The 21,884-nt window shown below is 49.9% G+C and overlaps 2 protein-coding genes across 5 annotated transcripts in view; both read left to right on the forward strand.

The window, feature by feature from the left end:
• The first annotated feature begins 1,050 nt into the window (after positions 1-1,050).
• FANCG (FA complementation group G) lies at positions 1,051-9,843 on the forward strand. Its single transcript, XM_048518883.1, has 10 exons — positions 1,051-1,211; positions 1,385-1,466; positions 3,163-3,294; positions 3,535-3,728; positions 4,500-4,656; positions 6,099-6,229; positions 7,598-7,744; positions 8,037-8,200; positions 8,608-8,669; positions 9,601-9,843. Exons 1-10 carry the CDS (start codon positions 1,134-1,136, stop codon positions 9,708-9,710), a joined length of 1,257 nt encoding a protein of 418 aa, XP_048374840.1. The 5' UTR covers positions 1,051-1,133; the 3' UTR covers positions 9,711-9,843.
• Positions 9,844-14,599: 4,756 nt separating this feature from the next.
• Positions 14,600-21,884, forward strand: part of SMG6 (SMG6 nonsense mediated mRNA decay factor) — a 111,110-nt gene continuing 103,825 nt past the window's right edge. For 3 of the 4 annotated variants that reach the window (XM_048518879.1, XM_048518880.1, XM_048518881.1), the window contains exons 1-2: positions 14,600-14,743; positions 18,784-20,473. In XM_048518879.1, coding sequence (XP_048374836.1) covers positions 14,647-14,743; positions 18,784-20,473 — 1,787 coding nt within the window. In that variant the 5' untranslated portion in view covers positions 14,600-14,646. The remainder of the gene's footprint in view (positions 14,744-18,783; positions 20,474-21,884) is intronic. The other variant, XM_048518882.1, reaches the window with a different exon arrangement.

Consider the following 21,884-nt stretch of genomic DNA (forward strand, 5'->3'; position numbering starts at 1 on the left):
CACCTGCTCAAGGGGCCGGGGGGGAGGCGGTGGTGGTGGTAATAATAAACAGCAATGAGGTGGGTACCTCCTGATGCCAAAAGACAACGTGTAGCATCAGGAGGTTCCCACCTTATTGGAGAATATTCAAGCAAGACCTGAAGGCACTGAACGCTACATGGGAAGTGACTGGAACACTCATCCAAGACTGGAACTCCTGGAGAGCACTTGTTGTCTGATGTACTACTGAGCATGGGAGGATCTAACTAAATCAATAATAATGACAACAGTGATAATCATGACTAGTGAATGCATGATAAATAGTGATAATAATTATAACTGATTATAATGGAATGGAATTTTTAATTTGTATAACGCCCTTTCCTGAAGGGCTCCAGGGCGGTGAACATCACACAATAATATATAACAGTAATACATAGCAAATACAATGCATCAAAACAATAAATTCAACATAGCAACAATATACAATCTCAAAAACTCTTAACATTATCAAATATCAGTATTAATAATGATGGTAATAATAAAAAGTGAATTCAGCTAGTGCCAGTGGGGTGGTCCTGACCTATTGTTGTAAGACCTCCCCTGGAAAGATTTTGGGATACATAAATACCCTTTCCTGCTAAGTCAGAAGCACCCAGATTGGAGGGGAGCCAGGAAGGGCACTTTTGGGTTTCTAAAGCTGCCTCCGTTGGCGCCCCCCGAGCTGGCAGACTGCAACCGGGGTGGGGAAAAGCATTGGCATAAAGGGGTGTGTGCCAAATGCGCCCTCCACAAGGGAGCCAGCACAAGAGGGGGGCACCCGAATGGAGGGTAGCTGACAGGCGGCCTCTGCAGCAGCAGCAGAGGGTGGGAGCCTGGGGGTGCGGGCACAAGACAAGGCCATTCCGCTGCTCCGGCTGGGGCGACCCTCTGCCACGTGCGGGTTGCCTGGATTCAGTGGGCACGTCCGGAAAGGTTACGCGTTTTCTCCTGTTGGTTCCCTCTGAGGCCCCGTACCCGGCGCTAGATTTGTCCTCCCGCTCTTCCGGCAATCAGCGCGTTCGGCCAATGAGGCGACAGTCCTGGGAAGTGCGGCCTATCAGTATGCAGAGCCGAAAGGGGGCGGGGTAGTTCGGCCACTTCCGCGTGGCGTCATGGCCGGCGGCTGCTTGAATCTGTGGCGGGAGGAGAACGACGCGCTGGTTCGGCGCTGGCGGAGGAGCCCGCAGAGGGTAGCCCGGACTCTGCCCCGAGGAGCGCGCCTGGCTCGGCCGGGGGGGGGGGGGGGGGGGGTCCTTGAGGGCTGCGGGGCTGAGCTTGGCGCTCATTCCCGCTGGGCTCAGAAGAGCCGGAGGCGGGTTGTGTAGTCAATAACCGGCCTGATTCTGACCCGACTCTTTTGTAGGTTCCGACGTTCTCCGGATCAGAGGCCCGCTCGGCTGGGGAGTGGCAGGCAGCCTTCCGCAAACTGCTACAGAAGATCCAAGGTAGCGCCAAGGGGCGAGGAGCGAGCAGAAAGATCCCTGCTGGAGAGCTGCTGGGCCAGAGCAGGGGTCCATGTAGGCCAGCAGCCTCTTCTACACCTGGGCCAGTGAGAGGCCATAGAGGCCAAGGCCTTCCCCTCCTGTCATCTGAGCAGGAGGTTTGTTGCCTCTGCATACAGAGGTCCATTTTCGTCACCATGATTGGTGGCCACTGATGCCTCTGTCTACTCCCCTGTTAAACTCATCTCTGGCCAGTTTCATCGTGATTCCATTGTGTGGAAATGAGATTTCCATCTGTGGAAATGAGATTTCCAAACATCAGCAGTAACCATGTGCTGCAACTGCGGGTCATAGAACCAACCAGAGGGGGGTGGGTGTCTTGCTCTTGGTTCTGACCTCTCTGCGCTCCCCTCAAGACCTCGTGAGAGATTTAGAGTTTGGTGCACCACTTGGGGACTGTGACCAGAATGCTATTAAGCATAACATTAGCATCTTTGGAAAGTTCCCCCAAAGTCCCTGACAGTATCATTTTGTTTCAAAATAGGGAACTGTATAAAAATGAGGGGAATAGTTAAAAGGGAACTGGGGGGAAAACACACATAAGAGGGTCAGATCCCTAAAGGATGCTTGGAAGCTATTTAACAGCCCACTAATATAGTAGAATGCATTCTCCAGGTTAGAAAAGCGCTGCCTAGTCGAAAAGAAGGCTTGCATGGTTAACACAAGCCATAAAAAGCAAAAAGGCCTCTTTTAAAAAGTGGAACATTTGCACCAATGAGGTGAGCAGATGGGACCACAGGTTCTGGCAAAAGAAATGTGAGTTAGTCATTCGGCATGCAAGAAAGGAATTTGAGGAATTGGTAGCTAAAAGCACCAAGACAAACAATAACTATTTCTGTATCCAGAGCAGGAAACCAGGCAGACAAGCAGTTGGGACTTTGGATGACCCAGAATGAAAGGATTGGTAGAGAATAATGGGAAGGTGGTAGAGAAGCTCTCGCTCTCTCTCGCTCTCTCTTTTTGCCCCTGTGTTCACTGTGGAAAGTGTGGGGCATATGTCCAGGCCACGGCCGCTATTTTCAGAAAAGGAGTCTGAAGAACTGAGTCAAATTATGGTGACCCGAGATGAAAATCTACAATTGGGGAAAATAGAAATCAGTAAGTCTCTAGGCCCTGATGGCATTCACCCAAGAGTTCTTAGGGAACTCAAACATAAGAATATTGATCTACTAACCCATGTATGCAACCTGTCGCTAAATTCAGCCACTGTAACAGAAGATTAGACAGTAGCAAATGTTACACTGATCCAGAGAAGGGTCCAGAGAAGAACCACATTTTTTATAGGTCAGTTAGCCTAACTTCTTTCCCAGGCAGAAGGAAAATCAGCACAGCTTCTGCAAAGTGAAGTCCTGCCTCAGCAACCTTGTGGAGTTTTTTGAGAAAGTGATCGAACATGTTGGTAATGGTGATCCAGTGGATGTGATATACTTGAAATTTCCAAAAGCTTTTTACAAGCTACCTCACCGCGGACTCCTGTGTAAACTTCAAAGACACGAGATGAGAGGATGGGTACTTGTGATTATACAAAAGAAAGCAAAGAGTAAGAATGAATGGACTTCCAGTAGAGTGAAATAAGTCGTAGGGCCCAGTGAGGCCCCTTTTAGATCACTCAGGATGGACTTGGTCTCTGTTGTTGCAGGGCTCCCAGCTGTGCTTCCTGCTCTGCCACTGGAGCTGACCATTCTCTGCAATTCCCTGCTCTTTGATATTGGTCTGTCCTGTGACTCCAGTGAGCAGTTATTGGCAAGGATAGATCATGGCCTCAACAGAGGTAAGGCTTACTCATATTGTCTGAAGAACAGGATTATGGGTGCCTGGCTTTCTTCAGAGCCGCTGGCACGTAGGGCCTGGAGAAGCCTCACTTTCTACTTTCCACATCTGTCTGTAAGCAGCAGATTCAGCTGTGGTCCCTGTGAGCATAGCACAAGCTGGACCATGACATTTTTCTACCCCCACCCCCCGCGCCTTGAAAGGAAAACAGACCTCAGCAGGCCTTGTCCCTCTCTCCTAGTTCTGGAAGCTCATGCTGTTCCTGGACAACGGTTCACCCCAGTGGACCTCTGGCAGAAAGTGCTCCATCAGGGGGTCTCTGAAGAGCTGCGGGGCCCTCTGCATCAGTTGGCTGCCCTGCAGGGCTTGCTTTGGCTGGCAGCAAACCGCCTGGGAGAAGCAGAGGGCCTATTTCAACATCTCTGCAGTGCCGAGGTAGTGTGGAACCATTCTAGTATCTTGCCTAGTATCACAATCCAGGCATTGCTCAGTCCTTTCCTTTTGGCATAGCCTTGTTGTCACAGCTTGGAACATGTAGCACACCCTCAGGCTTTTTTTTCTGCAGCAGTGGCATGGTTAAGAGCAGGTGCATTCTGATCTGGAGAACCAGGTTTGATTCCCCACTCTGCCTCTTGAGCTGTGGAGGCTTATCTGGGGAACTAGGTTAGCCTGTGCACTCCAACACACACTGGCAGGGTGACCTTGGGCTAGTCACAGCTCTTCAGAGCTCTCTCAGCCCCACCCATCTCACATGGTGTTTGTTGTGGTGGCGTGGAAGAGTTAGGGACATTGTAAGCCCCTTTGAGTCTCCTTACAGGAGAGAAAAGGGGAGGGGGATAAATCCAAGCTCCTCTTCTTCCTGCAGTGGGCTGTTGTGTGAGAACAACTTAAATTTCAGGAAGGCCGTTTCTCCAAGCCTCTGGCCACATCCTATGCACCCTGAGGGCCTGAGACTGTGGAGGAAGATTTGTCTTTATAGGGTTGGGGCATGAAGAGAAGCTCCGTGCTGAAGCAGCTGCCTCTGTTAAGCTGTGTTGCTGGCACAGAGTGCAAGGGAGCACCCCCCTTTCCTTGGGGACCTCCAATTGCTCTGTCTCTTGGCTGCCCTGCCATTGACTTGAAATGTAGGGGTTAAGAAAACTGGAGTAGCTCAAGAATTTGGCTGGTCTCAGGAGTGCCACTTCACTAAGGTTGTTCGTTTCTCAGAGCCCAGGGCTTCCTTCACATGGTGGTTGCGAGAATAAGCTCCTTTCCCTGCTCCAAGGATGGCATCCGTGTGATGTGGGGGAATCTGACCCCCTCGTGGGGCAGAGCGCTAGGGACTTGAAAGATGTTCTGTGGACTTCTGCTGCTTTCTTGCAGGGTAAGACGAATTGCTCTTGTTTTTATTTATGTACTTAGGGTATTTTTAATGTTCCTCCTTTAAAATCCTGCTCAAGGCAGCTTACAATAAAAAGCATAGCATTGAAACACAAGCTGATTGTCTTATGCAGCGTAAAAGCACTGTACCCAGCAATCTACTTCAGTTCTGCATAGAACAGAAGCAGACCACTTTAAAAAGCTGATAATATTTTTAAAAGACCTGATTAAAAGCCTGGGTAGAAAGATGTGTTTTAGCCTGAGATGCCAGGTAGTCCTCAAGGAAGAGGTCAGGCTAAGGGTGAGCTGTCACCAAGGAATATGTGGGGGCTTGAGAGGCAGACCTGAACAATATTGTGGGGAGATGGTCCTTCAGGTCTCCCTGCCCAGATCCTGCTGCTGTTTCTAGAAACCTTTCCCCCTTAATCTCCCTCCTCCTGTCAACACACTATGAAATGGAGCATGGTCAGTCCCCGAAAATATAACATGTGGCCCAAAATCAACCCAAACAGAATTCTCTTGGGCCGTTTCCGCACGGGCATTTAATGGCGGCCTGGAGACTCTCGGAAGCGCTCTTGTTGGGGAAACGCTGCCTCGAAGCAACGGCAGTGGCCCGAGGCGCTGCAGTGAGCGGCAGCGGCCCGAGCGCCTCCCCACCCGGCGCACCTTGTCCCGGGCCTCCCGAGGGTGTCGCCCGAGCCTGGGGACCGCCCCCCCTGCCCTGCGCCGCAGGGGCGGGCGCGCAGGACCAGGGGAGGCGTGTCCCCAAAGCTCGGCTGCTGCACCGAGAGCCGAGGACATCTGGCTCGGCTGAAGCGCCCGGCGCTCTCCCTTGGCGCTGGCTGCCCTGCTCTTTCCAGGACCGTCCATGCGGATGGTCCCAGCGTTGTCGGGTCGGCGTCGGAAACGCTGACCCGGCTGCTTCCGCATTCGTGCAGAAATGGCCTTGGATTACTTTGGAAGATCCTGGGGCTTTGGAGACCCTCCAAGAGAAGATCTTGCTAACAGGGCAAGGAAGGGGTGGCCAAGAGTTCCACGTTCCACTTGGCAACAGCCATGGTCAGAGATTTGCTCTTGGGTATGACAGTGGGATGTGGGTGCAAGAAATAATTTCTTCCACAGACAGGATCTTGCAAGCCCCATTTCTGCTGGGTTAACTGGTGAAACACTCATTCACAGATGAAGAAGACAATAGGCGGCTCTGTAGGGGAAGGATCACAGTGTGCCCCATAAGCAAAAAAACAAACCCCACAAGTTAAGGATGGGAAGAGCTTTGCCATTCCAAGCAGGAATCCACCACCTGCCCCTTCATTCAACTAACTCCTCTCACACACAGGACCCAAGTCTGAGTTGGCCCATTGGTTGTCCTGTGGGGTTGGAAGGCCCCTGCCCCATCTTGACAAGGCAGGGTGGGGCTCATACTTCAGTCTTGTCTCTTTCCTTCAGGCTTTCAGGAACTGGTTGCAGGCAATCACTCTGTGGCTCTTGCCCTTCTCCAAGCAGCTGCCACTGGGCTGTGTCCGAAGAGAGTTCTGGCCCAGATCTTTACGTTAATGGGATGCTGCAATGTGAAAATGGTATGGAGACAGTTTGTGTGATGGTGTGTGAACAACGAGCGATGGCAGAAGAGGAATTGTGAGGCAGTGTTAGTAGGGCCCAAGGCTAACTGGCTGTTGGCATCAATTGCCTGCGATGCAGATCTGGAGACAGAAAAACCAACTGTGTTTCTGCAAAGCATAGTTGAAGCAGCTTCCTCGCTTGCTTTTGCCTCCCCTGCTGGGCTTCTGAAGCAATGTGCAGGCCACCCAGCCAGACGCCGTTTGTTATTAAGTAAGGTAGATGAGAGAGGCCGTTCGTCCCTTGCATTCCTTCAGAAGAACCAAAAAGGCAGAATTTTCTCATAGTTGTCAAGACAGGTGTATGTCTGTCTTATAATTTGTCCCTGCAAATAAAATCTGTCATGCAAATTGCCAGAATGGGGAAAAAAAGGATATTGTTCCTGTCCCATAAATGTATTTTTTTTAATTTGCAGCAGTGGTGTAGGAGGTTAAAAGCTCGTGTATCTAATCTGGAGGAACCAGGTTTGATTCCCAGCTCTGCCGCCTGAGGTGTGGAGGCTTATCTGGGGAATTCAGCTGGGTGACCTTGGCTAGTCACAGCTTCTCGGAGCTCTCTCAGCCCCACCTACCTCACAGGGTGTTTGCTGGGAGGGGGGAAGGGAAAGGAGATTGTAAGCCCCTTTGAGTCTCCTGCAGGAGAGAAAGGGGGGATATAAATCCAAACTCTTCTTCTTCTTCTACTCACAAATATTCATCTGACTTTATTAGAAGAGTTTGGATTTATGTCTCACTTTTCTCTCCTTTAAGGAGACTCAAGGTGGCTGACAAGCTCCTTTCCCTTCCTCTCCCCACAACAGACACCTTGTGAGGCAGGTGGGGTTGAGAGAGTTCCAAAGAACCCAAGGTCACCCAGCAGGAATGCAGGAGTGCGGAAATACATCTGGTTCACCAGATAAGCTTCTGCCACTCACGTGGAGGAGTGGGGAATCAAACGTGGTTCTCCAGATTAGAATCCAACTGCTCTTAACCACTACACCACGCTGGCTCTCTTAATAAACATGCTACCTTTGCATTTTTACCCAACCCTTCCTCTAGAGAGATCAAGGCAGTACAATGGTTCTTTCTTCCTCCACTTTATCTCAGAGCAACTCTATGGGAGTGCCCGGCCAAAAGTAATCCCCTAAGGACTGTGGTGCCTTGATCACATGGATCTGAATTCATCCCTCTGTGTACTGCACTACAGTAGCTCTGAAGCATGACAGAAGCGTCACAAAGGAGAAGGGAAGGAGGGGTCTGTGGGGGATCACATCCTGTCATCACAGGAAAGGCTAGGCCACACTGCCTTCATTAGATCCCAGTTGTGGCTGCACCTTCTCTCCACTGCAGGGTAAGCCGCAGACGACGATCCAGTGCCTGAAACGAGCCCTGCAGGTGGACTCCTCCTTCCTTCCTGCCCTGCACCAAGCGGCCTTGTTGTATCGCCACCTGGGCCTCATGGAGGCAGAGCTGGAGGCCTTGACATTGCTTTATCAGGTCTGATTGGTTGCTTTTCTGGCTTGATGGGATATAATCAAGGGCTATGGGGATGCTTCTGCTGTCTCTGTCCAGAGAGGGGATCACTGGCCACGCCCGATCCTGACCCTAGAAATGGGCCACTGTTGAATCAACTGGTTCTGTCTTTGTTTATGGGCCTCCTCAGCCTTTTGCTGGGCCCAGGTTCTCCCTGGATAAAGGGCAGGAGCAGTTTGCAAACACAGCCTTTGAGGAAGGGGTGGGAGCTATTGCCGTCCTGGCTGGTAGTGAACAGAGCTTCTCCCCTGTCTAGGCCATGGAGGGCCCAACAGAGACAGCCATAAAATCCCTCAGCCCACTTTCCCTTGTCAGCGTGGAACTCCTCATCTGCACGCCACGTCTTCGTGCTTTCTTTGGCCGGAACTCTTCATTGGAAGTGAAGTACCTGCTGGCTCACAGATGCCTCGAGGCTGGAAGGTGCGTGCCCCTCCCTCTTGTAGAAGGCTCCCCTAGTCCCGTGGTGGCGAACCTTTGGCACTCCAGATGTTATGGACTACAATTCCCATCAGCCCCTGCCAGCATGGCATTGGCCATGTTGACAGGGGCTGATGGGAATTGTAGTCCATAACATCTGGAGTGCCAAAGGTTCGCCACCACTGCCCTAGTCCCTTCTCGGGGTTGGAGAGAACTTGTGAGTTGAAAATGACTCACTGGATAGTTCTGGAGTGGGGGGAGAATGGTGGCACCCCAGCTTTGGAAGTGCAGTGGCGGTCAGGGGAGGGGGCAAGCTGAAGGCAGTGGAAGAACTGCACATTGAGCATAGCCCCCATATCGGGGGTCTGTGGGGTATCTCCCCTCCACCTCTCTTCCTTCTGACAGGGCGGGGGAGGCAGCAGAGCACTACCTGGACCTCTTGGCTCTGTGGCAGGACGGACCTCTTCACCAGGTGGGTACCTTGCAACTCTTCAGCTTTGGAGGCACACTTTATATTGCCTTTACTCGTCTGCTATTTTGCCTAGAGGGTCTCTTGGGGTTCTGCAGGCTGCTTGCAATTTTGGCCCTAAATAGAAGAAAGCGGGTTTGGATTTTTATACCACCTTTCTCCTGTAAGGAGACAAGGCAGCTTACAAGCTCCTTTCCCTTCCTCTCCCCATAACAGATGCCCTGTGAGGTAGGTGGGGCTGAGAGAGTTCCGAAGAACTGTGACTAGCCCAGGGTCACCCAGCAGGAATGTAGGAGTGCGGAAACACATCTGGTTGAGAACCATGACAGTATTCCACCTTAAGCTAGCCTCTCCTTTCCTGCGCTTTCAGTTTTTCTGTTCTCAGTTTTATTTTTGCTGGTTTGTGTTTCTTTTCGTTTGGTGTCTTTTGTTTTGTCCTGGTTATTGATTACTGTTGATTATTGGAAGCAACACTGTTGTTATGTGTATGTAGAAGGTTGCACTATTAGAAATCCTTTTTATGCACTATTTAATTGCATATTTATGGTTGATCACCACTCTGAGCCTGTTTGCAGGGCAAGCGGTATATAAGCCAAAGAAATAATAATAAAGAACTAGATGTATCATTTCAGCATGACTTCAAAGCTTGTTTTTGGTTTCCTATTCCTTATTGTGAATGTTTTAATGATACCGTTGTGTATTGATTTTATATTGTGTGATTGTTATGTTTTTACTGATGTTTGCTGCCCTGAGCCCTGTTGGGAAGGGCGGGATATAAATCAAATAAATAAATAAATAAAATTAAGTGTCAGGCATTTTTTTGGGAAGGCCCCCTGGGTGAATTTTTTAGAGCTGTTGAATATAAAGACTTGAACAATGCAAAGGACGACACCAAATTTTGACCCCAGGAGCTGCTTTTCCTTCTTCTTCACAGGAACCTCTCTGTGGCAAATTGGCCATACCCAGGATCCCTCAGGTGTTTCTGGAAGCTGCGGCTGCCCTGGAGGAGGTGACCAGGCACCGAGATGCCATCGCCATATGTGAGGAGGTGGTCACCAGAACAAGCCATCTGATCCCCCAGAGTCTGCGGATTGATGTGGGCTCGAGCACGCTAGAGGAGGGCAGCCAGGGGCCCCCGGGGGCCTCACTGGCACAACAGGAGAGGGAGAAACTGTGTTGCGTTCTTTGGCGGGCCACTGCCTATCTTCTGCAAGGCTGCGCATCGGCAAGGCTAGGAGAAGCCAAGGAAGCCATCAGCGTCTTGACCAGGTGAGTTAGTCTCTGAGCATCCAGCCTGGGTTCCTCTCTTGTTTGTCCCATTTGTAAAAGAGAAGGTTGGTGCTATGAGGAAGAAGCAGAGAAAGAGCATTTTCACACCTCCCTGGGAATTGAAAAGCAAGCTCTACAAGCAGCAGTGGTGTAGTGGTTAAGAGCAGGCGGATTCTAATCCGGAAAACCGGGTTTGATTCCCCACTCTGCCACTTAAGCTGTGGAGGCTTATCTGGGGAACCAGATTAGTTTGTGCACTCCAACACACACCAGCAGGGTGACCTTGGGCGAGTCACAGCTCTTCAGAGCTCTCTCAGCCCCACCCACTTCACAGGATGTTTGTTGTAGGGGGTGGGGAGGGAAAGGAGATTGTAAGCCCCTTTGAGTCTCCTTACAGTAAAGAAAGGGGGGGGTATAAATCCAAACTCTTCTTCAAGATGCAAACCCCCAACTGTTTTTTCTCAGATATGTGTTTTCCCTCTCTATCCCAGCAAGTATCCTGTGAGAATGCTTGTTTCTGTGCATTGGATCCCCACCCCCCAAGTCTATATTCTGCCCTGAGGCAATCCTTCCTCGGTAGCTGATTATTTCTTTTGTTGATTCTCCTTGCTGCTGCTCATTGTCATACCATTCCTCAGCTGCTAAGTGCTCCTGCTTCCAGTTCTGAACGTATCTTTTCAAACTCCAAAGGTAGTGAAAACAAAACAAACAAGATCCACAAGATGCTGGTCTCGGTTCCAGATTTTTGTTTCTGGACTTGTGTAGTCTGGTTATAGGCTTGGAGGAAATGCACTCCCTATCCAGGTCTCTCTAGCCCTCTCCTGGGTGGTAACTGTTCAAATACGTCTTCATAGCCTGGTGCTGCTGAAGTTCTTCTGACAGCTCTGAAAGGATTGCAAAATAAAACAGAGGTTCCGTGGCCCCTTAAAACCAGCGGTGGGATCAAAAAAATTTAGTAACAGGTTCCCATGGTGGTGGTATTCAAACTGTGGCGTAGCGCCAATAGAGCTGGGCGGGGCACGTTGGGGGTGTGGCCGGGCACGATGGGGGCGGGGCATTCCTGGGCGGGGGTGTGGCAAGGATGCAGCTGCTGCGCCTGTCCTTGGGCAGGAAACGAATGCACACAGGTGCAGGCTGCCACGCACACCAGTGCATCTCCTGCTAGACTGCTTCAAGTTCTGCACGCTACTGCTGAGAGGAGGGGCGTAACTAAGGCAAAAATCACGTGGCAAAATCACCATTTAGTAACCCCCTCTCGGCACATACAAATAATTAGTAACCTACTCTCGGGAACCTGTGAGAACCTGCTGGATCCCACTTCTGCTTAAAACTAATATGTATCTCAATGTGAGCTTTTCTGGGTCACAATTGACTTTTCCCAGTATGTGAAGGAGAAAATCATACAGAATCCAGTACGTTAAGGAGAAAATCATACAGAATTCTTATGGGCAAGATTATAGGATTGGAAGATCATATTGAAATAAAAGTTGTTAGTCTCTAAGGTAATCTACCTGCTCTTAACCACAGGCCTCTTCTTTTGTGAAGCTCTGAAGTGACTCTGCTTTGCTGTTTTCAGGTGCCTTCACGATCTCCTGCGAATCCAGTTTGTAAATACAGGTAGGGATGAAGTGGTTTTCTGCCTGTTCCTGCCTCTCTCCCTCTTGGCTGGGGAGGTTTCTTAAGCTGTAGAGAGCCTCTCTTGCAGGTGCAGCTGGATCCCTGGTTGCTGCCAGAAATGGATCAGGCCTCCTTTTCTGATTGTTGCTCAGTTCTCCCCTTTCAGGGCCAAAAGTGCAGAGAGCCATGTCGCGTTCTTGACTGGATCTTGAGCCCTGTGGGGAAAAGGCGGGATACAAATCTAATAAAATCATAAAAAATAAATACTTTACAGTTTCTGCTGCTTTATATTTTCCCATTTAGACCAGATTGGCTCCTCTTTAAACCTTTGCTGTTCTCTGACGGCAGAGTTTCCAGGGGAAACATGTTGCGCTGTGGACCTGGCTATATCTCAGAGCTGAGAAACGGGTTCTGTTTTTATGGCTTTTGCTAGAACCCGACACTGCGATGGACTCTCAGTGAGAGACCCCTTTTCCTCCTTTGGCAGGCAGTAACAGCACTGAAGAACAACTGGCCCTGTTTGCTCCATTGGAAGCCAAGATGATTCCCCAAGTCAGGCATCTGGCTCTGACTGTCCGAGGAGCAGAGTTCTTGGAGCTGGGGAGAGACAAAGAAGCCTTGATGGATTTCCAGCATAGTTTGCACTTCTGCCCAGGTACCCTGCCTTTTGGGTGCTTTATGTGCAAATGGGCTACAGTGGGTCTAACAGTCGGGCTGGGGCTTGTGCGCACCTTATAAGAAGCAGAATATTAGAGCATGTTAGAACGCTTCTGCAATGTTGAGCTGGCAGATTCTTAGTGCAGAATCAGGGCCAGGTCTGACTGACTGACCTTAAAAAAGCATGGGGTACGGCACATTTGGAAGAAGGGGAATTCGGATTTATACCCCACCTTTTTCTCTTGTAAGGAGACTCAAGGTGGCTTACAAGCTCCTTTCCCTTCCTCTTCCTACAACAGTCACCTTGTGAGGCAGGTGGGGCTGAGAGAGTCCTGACTGTGACTAGCCCAAGATCACCCAGTAGGTGTGTAGGAGTGCGGAAACACATCTGGTTCACCAGATAAGCCTCTGCCACTCAGGTGGAGGAGTGGGGAATCAAATTACAGATTAGAATCCGCCTGCTTTTAACTACCGCACCACGCAGGAAACCTGTGCCCTGTTCTAGTCGCCATGTTTCAAGACGGATGTTGAAGGGCTGGGTAAAGGACACTGTGATTTGACCCCCAGGTACTTTGGGCTCTGGTCTAGCCTGGCATTGAGACCAGCTCAATTTGCAGCTCCTCCTTTGTGTGTTGCAGAGAGCCCTGCTGCGCACTGGTATCTGCTACACACCCTCTGGAAACTGGACAGGAAGCAAGAAGCCCTGGCACATTGGCAGAAGTTCCACACGAACCCTGTGTTGATGGAGGAAGAGGCTGAAAGGTACATATTTATTACTGAGCCTTGCTTTGCACTCTCTACACAAGCAGGGGGACAAATTTGAGTTAAAAGTGACTTGGGAGTGCCAGGAGAATTCTGTCCAGTGAGTTCAGCGGGCTGCATCTAGTGCAGTAGTTATGTCTGGCATCCAGTGGCATGTTAAAAGGATGATCTTCCATTTGTTGCTCCATCCCTAGTGGAGCCCAAATCCTATATTTGTCTGCCCTCATAGCTAAGAATGCCTTGGCTTTATGTTTCAGATCCTGCCCACAATACTTGTATCTGTGTATGAAGTGGATGAAGTTTCCCCACTCGGAATCCCTGGCCAAGAATCTGGAAACTTGTTTGGGGGAGAGAAGGCAGAAGCGCTAGTGTTGCCGTGTGACCCTTTTCGGCTTTCCTTTCTGGCATGCGGACTTCCTGTGGGGCTTTTCTCAGACTCCTTTCGTGGTTGGAAACTGAGGCCATGGCATGTAATATAGGTAGCATTTTTCCTAATAAAAAATATTGCTTACACCTTGCCTTATTTTGCAGCTATGCAGTACAGCTGTAAAAATAATAGAGGACTGGGGAGAATTAGTTGGGTGTGTTTGGGTGCCTGGATTGAGGGGCAGACCAGGGAATTATTTCCTTATTAGAGCTCTTATGCACTGTACCACACTGAGAAAAGGGCTGTAGAGGCTGCGCTGGGGTGGTGGAATCAATTATGGGGTGTTGAGCAACTCTAATAATTAACAGAAAAGACTAAACTTGGCCCCTGAGGATTCCCAAATACTCTTTTTAGTTAAGAACTAGGGTAGCTTAGTGCCTCCTTGTCCAGAGTCCAATTGTACAATTATCCAAAAGATGGCAGTCAGATGTTTCAGTGGAGGGGGGGTACAATTTCATTGCTTGACCTGGGCACCCTTTCCTGTAGCTACGCCCCTGCTCTCAGATCCCCCCTTCCTCAAGGAAACAAAGGGACATACTAGAGCAGAAATGGCGAACCTTTTGGCCATGGCGTGTCAAAAATTCGGAAAATTACTAGACTCTGCTGGCATGTAACACCCCCCACACACAACAAAAGAGAACCTATATGCCATTAAAGGTTAAAATGAATGAAAATGAATGAACAAAAGAGAACCAATTCTTTACATATTCATTTTATTTTTAGTTAATTTAAAAAATTTAATTTGTTAGACTTACTACAGTCCAATCACGTGTGGTGCTATGTAGTATTTTATAAAGAAACATTAAATAACGACCAAAATGAAACAAACTCAGTTATTGTTGGGTGTTGGTGACGCTGCACGACAGCCCTTGCTCTGTATTGCTGCGGCCCCGCCTGTGCCCTGCGGCGGGGGTTCCTGCATTGCTCTTCCCGCTAATGAACACGGATCTCGCCGTAGGGCTCGGGTGCCAGCCGCGCAAGGCTCTCCGCTCGGTTTTCACGCCGCCTCGTCCCCGCCACGTGGTTTCGTTACGTGCTGAGGGCGCTTCCGAGCCCCGTTTTCCCGTTGACAACCAGCGCCGGAGCACAGCTTTCGCCGTCTCTAGGCCTCGGTCTCGATGGTCTTTGGTGCCACTTCCGGGAGAGATTCCTGCGGCGGCGTGGGGAGGGGGGTAGAAGTCCCATACGCCTCTGCGCGGGATTGGCCTTTCTCGGCCGCCATCTGTTTCCCTGGCGCCGGGAAGTAAAATGGCGGCGGCGGAGCTGGAGAGGGTTCGTGTCTCGGCGGCGGAGTTGAGGAGGGGGATTCTGGCGGCGGAGGCGGCGCTGGGGAGGGGCGGCCCAGGTGAGGCCCGTGGCGGGGGGCCGAGCTTGCGTGAGCGGCCTGCCTCTTGGCTCGGCGCGCTTTCCTCAGCCCGCTCCCGCTCCGTTAACGCCGGACGGGGGTGTGGCGGGGAGAGCCTCGGCCGGAGGACGGGCGATACCAGTGGGGCGGACGCCTGGTTGTGCCCGTCGCCGGAGCCCGGCCAGGGTTGAAACCATCCTGGTGAAGCAGGCTCGAGGCTTTGGTCGCTGATGCCGGGCTGGGAGGTGTGGCGGTCCGTTAGCTATCCTTTACTACAGGGGGTTGCAACCTGCGGCTCTCCAGATGTTCATGGACTACAAATCCCATCAGCACCTGCAAGCATGGCCAATTGGTCATGCTGGCAGGGCTGATGGGAATTGTAGTCCAACATCTGGAGAGCCGCAGGTTGCAGACCCCTGTTCTACTACAACCTTTTTAGTGAGAGTGGCTGATGCTTTGGGGGCGCCCTGTTGCAAGACGCTTTTGGATCTCCGAAAGCCCCGCTTTTTCTCTTCTCCAGCAGTAGTTTAGACTATGCCTGCCAAACATAAGCGAGTCTCTCTGGCACTGCCAGGCTGCGCTTTTGACTTTGCTCCAGTAGTCGAATAGGGTGAACTTATCACAGTTTTCGTTTATAAGTTGCTTTGGGTCACCTCACAATCCAGGAACATCAAATATATGTAATAACACCGTCATGATCTCTAGGCTGTGATATGTGCGGTGTGAAACTTAATCTCATGTTGGAGTCCTGGTAATCCAGCATGGGACAAACTGGTCCCTGCATGGAAGGGGATGTTGGATTCTGTCATGTGATCCTTTCGTACATTTAAACGTAGGATTGGTCAGTGATTTCCAGTTGTACCCCGGGATCTCTCCTCTCAAAATGTAAACCATGTGTAGAAGCTTCACATCTATTGTACAAATAAGATTCTTTGATGGTGATATATGTACCTACACATGTATATAAAATACACAGGGTATACACGTGCTTGTGTTGGTGTAGCTTATTTTAAGATCTTTAATTGTGCTTTGCCTTAAGATGTTAGTGGTAATTCCCATTTTGCTGCTGGGAACACAGGATGAGAGAAGGACATGTCAGAGGCCATGCTGTGAACATTTTAGAGACGGAGCTTGAAGTTTGGCTCTAACTCCCCTGATTGTGAACTCTTTGGCCACTAGCTGATATAGAGCTAGAGGTGCATGAGAAGTCCACACATTTTGCTGTGCACTTAATCCTTGCATTGGGTTGTAGCTCTTTTTAGGGACATAAATCCATTTAATTTTGTTAAACCTAACTCTTTTCATCTAACCATGGAATCTTACTACAGAATAAAGGGTTGAGGCCGAGAGAGCAACTTGGTCCAAAGCCAGTAATTCTAGTCGAGGGGAGGACTGGGAACTCTCACAGTTTCTGAGCTGTGTTGCCTCTCAGCTCTGCAGCACAAGGGTTCCTTGATTAAACATTGCCTGAAATCTTAAATGAATCCTGAAAACCAAGTGACGTCTGCATCCTATCACCGGCAAGTGACTATGGCTTCATTCTATCCCAGCAGTACAGCTGAAAAGCACCCAGATCCCCGTTCCCCCACATACACTTGAACCTATAGCAGCTTGGTGGTCTTTGAGGGGCTCACCCTACCCTTAAAAAAAATATTGCAGAACCTGAGAAGGTGCAGAAAAGAGTAACCAAGATGATCGGCAGGGCTAGAGCAACTGACCTATAACATTTAGGACTGTTGAGCTTAGAAAAAGAGGGTAGGGGGAGACATGATAAAAGGTCTATAAAATTTTGCAAGGCATGAAGAAAGTGGACAGGGAGAAGCGTTTCTCACTCTCATAATAACTAGAACGCGGAGTCATGTACTAAAGGATGAGAGATTCAAAACAGACAAAAGGAAGTATTTCTTCACAAAGTCCATAGTTAAATTGTGGAACTCCTTGCTCCAGCCTGTGGCAACAGACACCAACTTGGAAGGCTTTTAAGAGGATATGTTCATGGAGGATAGGGCTGTCTGTGGCTACCAATCAAAATGGATTCTAGCTGTGACGTTAACCTGTTCTCTCCAGTTTCAGAGGAGTTTGTCGATTATATTAGGTGCTGTGAAACACAGGGAGAATAGTGCTGCTGCAGTTGTCTTTTTTGTGGACTTCCTAGAGGCATCTGGTTAGCTACTGTGTGAACAGACTGCTGCACTTGATGAGCCATGGTTTGATCTAACACGGTTTATATGTTCTCAGCAATAATTGCTTCAAAACTAATCAGGTGGATTTGCAGCCTGCTCATTGGAAGGACTGACATTTCTTGATACTCTGCACTATAAAAGAAATAAACAAATAGGCTCAAAAGCTTTGTTTGTTACAAGTTCATATATTTTAGTATTTACTCTTGGTAGTAGCAGTGACAATTAGATGAACCTTTATCTGTGGCAATTAGATGAACCCTTCGTTTACATTAATTAAAAATAAATTTCAAGGCTGACCGCCGAGTCAGTTGAAGCCCTGCTCAGGAGTTAAGCAAACCTTGCCTAATAAACCTTGTACCAATAGTCACCTTGTTTGTTCCAGAACCCTGCCATGCCAGGGTTCTGTTGCCGTGGACACAACTTCCCCCAGTGTTCTGATACCTGGAAGCTGAGAACAGAGGTACCTGGCATTCATTGTATCCTGCAGGTTGGTAGTGGCACACAGAGCTAACCAGTGGGAGGCATCTGATGCAGTTGGGATGTTCTCTCCTGCAGAAGGTCAGTTCTGGCTCTGCCATAGCGATTCTGGGCAGGTGTGATACAGCATTACAATGGGATTTGTAATACCCCCACTATACTATGAAATTTGCTTGAGTGACCTTGGGCTACTCACGTACTCTTAGCCTAACCTATCAATGGGATATGAAGATGAAAGGGGGAAAGGAGAATCACATGTGTCTTGAAATCTTTACAGGGAAGGGCAGAATTAAAATGTAGAGATGGATAGAAAACAAACAGGAATATTTTGGGACCTGCAGAAGAAGTGGTTACTTGGTTCACAACCATTAATGGTTGTGGAGAGCTAGATATACGTTTAAAATAGTAGATGCTAATATTTGATTTATTGGGATGTGGAATAAACAGCATCACGTTTTGGTACCTGTCCTGTCAGGTGTTCATAAGACAACTTCAGAGTAATAACTGGCCACCAGCTTCGAAGTTGTCCAAGCAGCAAACACATCCTTGGTTGTTCCAGCACTGAAATGGAAAAGGTATGAGCAAGGGCTGTAGATCTACAGGGAATTGCTCAGAAGGTCCCAGGTTGACTCTTGCCTGGCCCTGGCCCTTGGCAGGTTCAGCTTCTTGTAATCAGAGGCTCAATCCATACTTACCAGAAAGTGTTTGATAAAGCAGTGATGGAGCAAAATACAAGTAATAGGCTCTTCTTGAACGGATTTAGGTTGGTGTGCTGTCTCAACCCAGAAGACATCTGAAGAAGAAGAAGAGGAGGAAGAGTTTGGATTTATATCCCCCCTTTCTCTCCTGAAGGAGACTCAAAGGGGCTTACAATCTCCTTGCCCTTCCCCCCTCACAACAAACACCCTGGGAGGTGGGTGCGGCTGAGAGAGCTCCGAAAAGCTGTGACTAGCCCAAGGTCACCCAGCTGGCGTGTGTGGGAGTGCCCAGGCTAATCTGAATTCCCCAGATAAGCCTCCACAACTCAAGTGGCAGAGCTGGGAATCAAACCCCTTTCCTCCAGATCAGAGTGCACCTGCTCTTCGCCACTGCTGCTCTGAGATGTTTGTTGGTTGCCGTTTCTGTCTTGAAAGTTTTCAAAGCAATAAACAACATCTAACTTACAAAAAAAAGTATTGTGGAGAAGATATGAAGGAATTTGAAGTGCAAGCAGCTGCCTTTTTTAGGCTTAGTAGGGCAGCCATTATGAAAGAAACAAGGCATTCAGAGGCAAGTGAGTGCTTGTAATTGTTGCCAGTTTTCCATCTGTTCAGCTCCTGTATGGCCTTTTTCTTTGTCTTCTGTATGACCAGCCACTCGCATGTGCTTTTTGTTTTGCAGACACCATGAAGGAACCACGACATCGCAAAGACAATAGGCGCCCAGACCTCGAAATCTACAAACCTGGCCTTTCCAGGCTGCGTAACAAGCACACCCTGGAAAAGCAGGAGCCTTCTGGGCCTGAAGAAGCCAAGGACAGAGTGGCTGAAGACACCAGCGCTTCTGCTGCTCCCATCAAAGGGGAATCTCACGTCTCTCACGACCCACAAGGGAGAAGCAAGCAGGATTCAAATATCCCCTCTGAACAGGGTGTTGGGACAGGACCCCCTGCAGACCAGGTGAATGTCCCTGAGACCTGGTGCCCAAAGATTATCAGGCGAGTCAAGAAACCAGATCAGCAGATCTACCAGCCTGGGAAACGGCTGCAAAGCTTGTCCAAGGAGGCCATCAGCCAGTCTGCTACTAAGGAATCTTCCGCTAAGGGAGAGGAGGAGGATGACCCTGAAAGGGATACTGGGAAAAGTAATAACGGCTGCAGAAAGCAGGCAACCCAAGAGGCCAGGGAAGGGAACCGAAGCAAAGAAGGAACCAAACCTGCCCATGGGGAGAAAGGCAGGCGAGCTGAGCCAGCGGACAGAGCCAAGAAGGGCAGCGCTGATGTGGCCCACGGCAAACTGAGCACTCCCAAGCGTTATTCTCGATCTGACAAGCGCCGGAACCGATACCGCACCTGCAGTACCAGTTCAGCTGGGAGCAACAACAGCACGGACGGAGTCCGGGGAGAGGCAGAGGCAGAGAAGAGGCGACAAGAGTTGGCCAAGGAAAAGCCTCGTCCCCGGAAGCAGCTCTCTACATCGTCCACAGACTCCCTCGATGATGACAGGACCGTGGAGGCAGACACGCGTGGCCCCAGAAGGGACCCAGAGACCAAACGGGGCTTGAACCACAGGACCACTGATGGGAAGGAGGCCAGAGGAGCCCAGCACGGTGGCAGGACTGCAAACAGGGAGTTCTTCTGTATGACAGATGGGGACCAGCAGAAGCGCAAGCTATCTGGTGCCAGTTTAAGTGACTCTACAGAGACCGGAGGGGGGAAGGGCTTGAGGAGGGAGCCCCCCGGGAGGGGCCGGGGCATCCTGGTCCTCCCAGCTAACATGGACCTTACCACTAGTGGCACTGGCTCTCCCGAGGCTCCTCACTCTGGATCCAGGCTGCTCTTTGGAGGTGGCAGCAAAGGGACCCGGGGCAGGGGCCGGGGGGGCACTGCCCGCCGCCTCTGGGACCCCAATAATCCAGACCAAAAGCCAGCACTGAAAAGTCAGACCACCCAGTTGCACTTCCTAGACACGGATGACGAGGTGGCTCCTGTGCCTCGGGGTGACACTCGCCAGGCCCCCTTCTACAGGTTCCAGAACTCGGATAACCCCTACTACTATGGGCGTCCCGTGGGCCAAACCTCCTCGTACCCGTACCCAGGATATTCACTGCAGTATCCGGTGGCCCCCAGCAACGGGGTTTTCCCTGGTGCCTATTACCCTGCTGGCTACCCCAGCCAGGTGGAGCCTTATCTCTGTATCCCCGTCCTGGCCAGTCCTCGGAACCTCGAGATGGAGCAGCAGATGCGTGGCCTACACCAGCAGGAAATCTCTACGCTCCTTCGTGAAGCCAGCAACCTGGAGCAGCAGCTGAGCAATCTCCTTTCCAGGGACCGGCTCAGTCTTGAGGGCCTGGAGAAGATGGGGCAACTCAGGTTTGAGGCTTGCTTTCAGTGGTGGGGGAAGGAGTGGAGATGAGGCCATTGACTGGAAACGATGGGGGAGTAGAGGGCTGGGGTAGTAACAGTTGCTGGTTCTGTTTGGCTGTCTGTGTGGTATAGCACAAGAACTACCGTGTTTCCCTGAAAACAAGACCCACCCCAAAAATAAGCCCTATCATGATTTTTCAGGATTTTTGGAGGAGGCTTAAAATATAAGCCCTGCTCCAAAAATAAGCCCTACTAGTAGTTACAGATCAGGATGGTGTGATCCAGCAGGGTGCTCCCTGCCAATGAGGATGCAGCATACATTACACGTGACAGGGAAGCAACAGGGCTGTTGAGAGCCGATGAATGGTGACAGTACCATATTTCCCCTAAAATAAGGCCTACACCGAAAATAAGCCCTAATGCATCTTTTGGTTCAAAAATTAATATAAGACCCTGTCTTATTTTCGGGGAAACACCGTATGTCCAGCCTACTAGGGAAAGCAATAAGGGCTCCCCAGTGGCTTATTCCAATTTAGGACTTGTTCAGGCATTCAGGGAAAGGAGGGAACAGAGTCCTGAGTGGGTTGAATGGACTGCAGCACATTCGACTACAAAAGAAAGGCTGCTTGTTTCAACACTCCCTTGTGTTAAAACTTCGTTGTAAAGAGAAAAGCAGCACAGCCACCAAGTAGCAGAGGTCACTGTCGTGGCGAGCTAGTTGTGTATTTGCAGGGAGCTTTTCTGTGTGAAGGGATATTCAGATCTGGGATCTACATATAGCGAGTGCGTTCTTTCACCTCGGGGCTCTTTGTTCGCCATCATTCATCTCTGCCTTGGCTCTTGTGTTTTGCTCCAAGGAGAGCAGGGTGGCATTTGTGGGTTCGCCACTCTTGGTCCTGACAGCAGCTTTGCGTATATCTTTGCCTGGTTCAAGATCACTCAATGAGGAGAGTTTGAATGCAGGTCTTCCCACCCTTTATCTAGCTGCTTCATCTAGCTATGAAGCTAGGAGCAGCAGTGCCGTAGTGGTTAAGAGCAGGTGTACTCTAATCTGGAGGAACCGGGTTTGATTCCCCGCTCTGCCGACTATGATGGGGAATTCAGATTAGACTGTGCACTCCCAACACATGCCAGCTGGGTGACCTTGAGCTAGTCACAGTTCTTCTGAGCTCTCTCAGCCCCACCCACCTCACAAGGTGTTTGTTGTGAGGGGGGAAGGGTAAGGAGTTTGTAAGCCCCTTTGAGTCTCCTACAGGAGAGAAAGGAGGGATATAAATCCACCTTCTTCTTTCTTTTTTTCTTTTTTCTTCTATGCCATACTTGCTATGAAGGATATGTCACCTCTGTATTGTTTGCCTACTTTTCATGCCTGTAATAAGCTCATCCCATTGTTCAATGAGGTCAGGGGAATCCTTCA

Source organism: Sphaerodactylus townsendi, linkage group LG16 (genome assembly GCF_021028975.2).
Source record: "Sphaerodactylus townsendi isolate TG3544 linkage group LG16, MPM_Stown_v2.3, whole genome shotgun sequence".
Taxonomy (NCBI): domain Eukaryota; kingdom Metazoa; phylum Chordata; class Lepidosauria; order Squamata; family Sphaerodactylidae; genus Sphaerodactylus; species Sphaerodactylus townsendi.

Coding starts and splice junctions, on each gene's coding strand:
- FANCG (XM_048518883.1), top strand. CDS start 1,134: ATGGCCGGCGGCTGCTTGAATCTGTGGCGGGAGGAGAACGACGCGCTG. Junction 1,467..3,162: donor ACTGCTACAGAAGATCCAAG/GTAGCGCCAAGG, acceptor CTGTTGTTGCAG/GGCTCCCAGCTGTGCTTCCT. Junction 4,657..6,098: donor TTCTGCTGCTTTCTTGCAGG/GTAAGACGAATT, acceptor TCTTTCCTTCAG/GCTTTCAGGAACTGGTTGCA.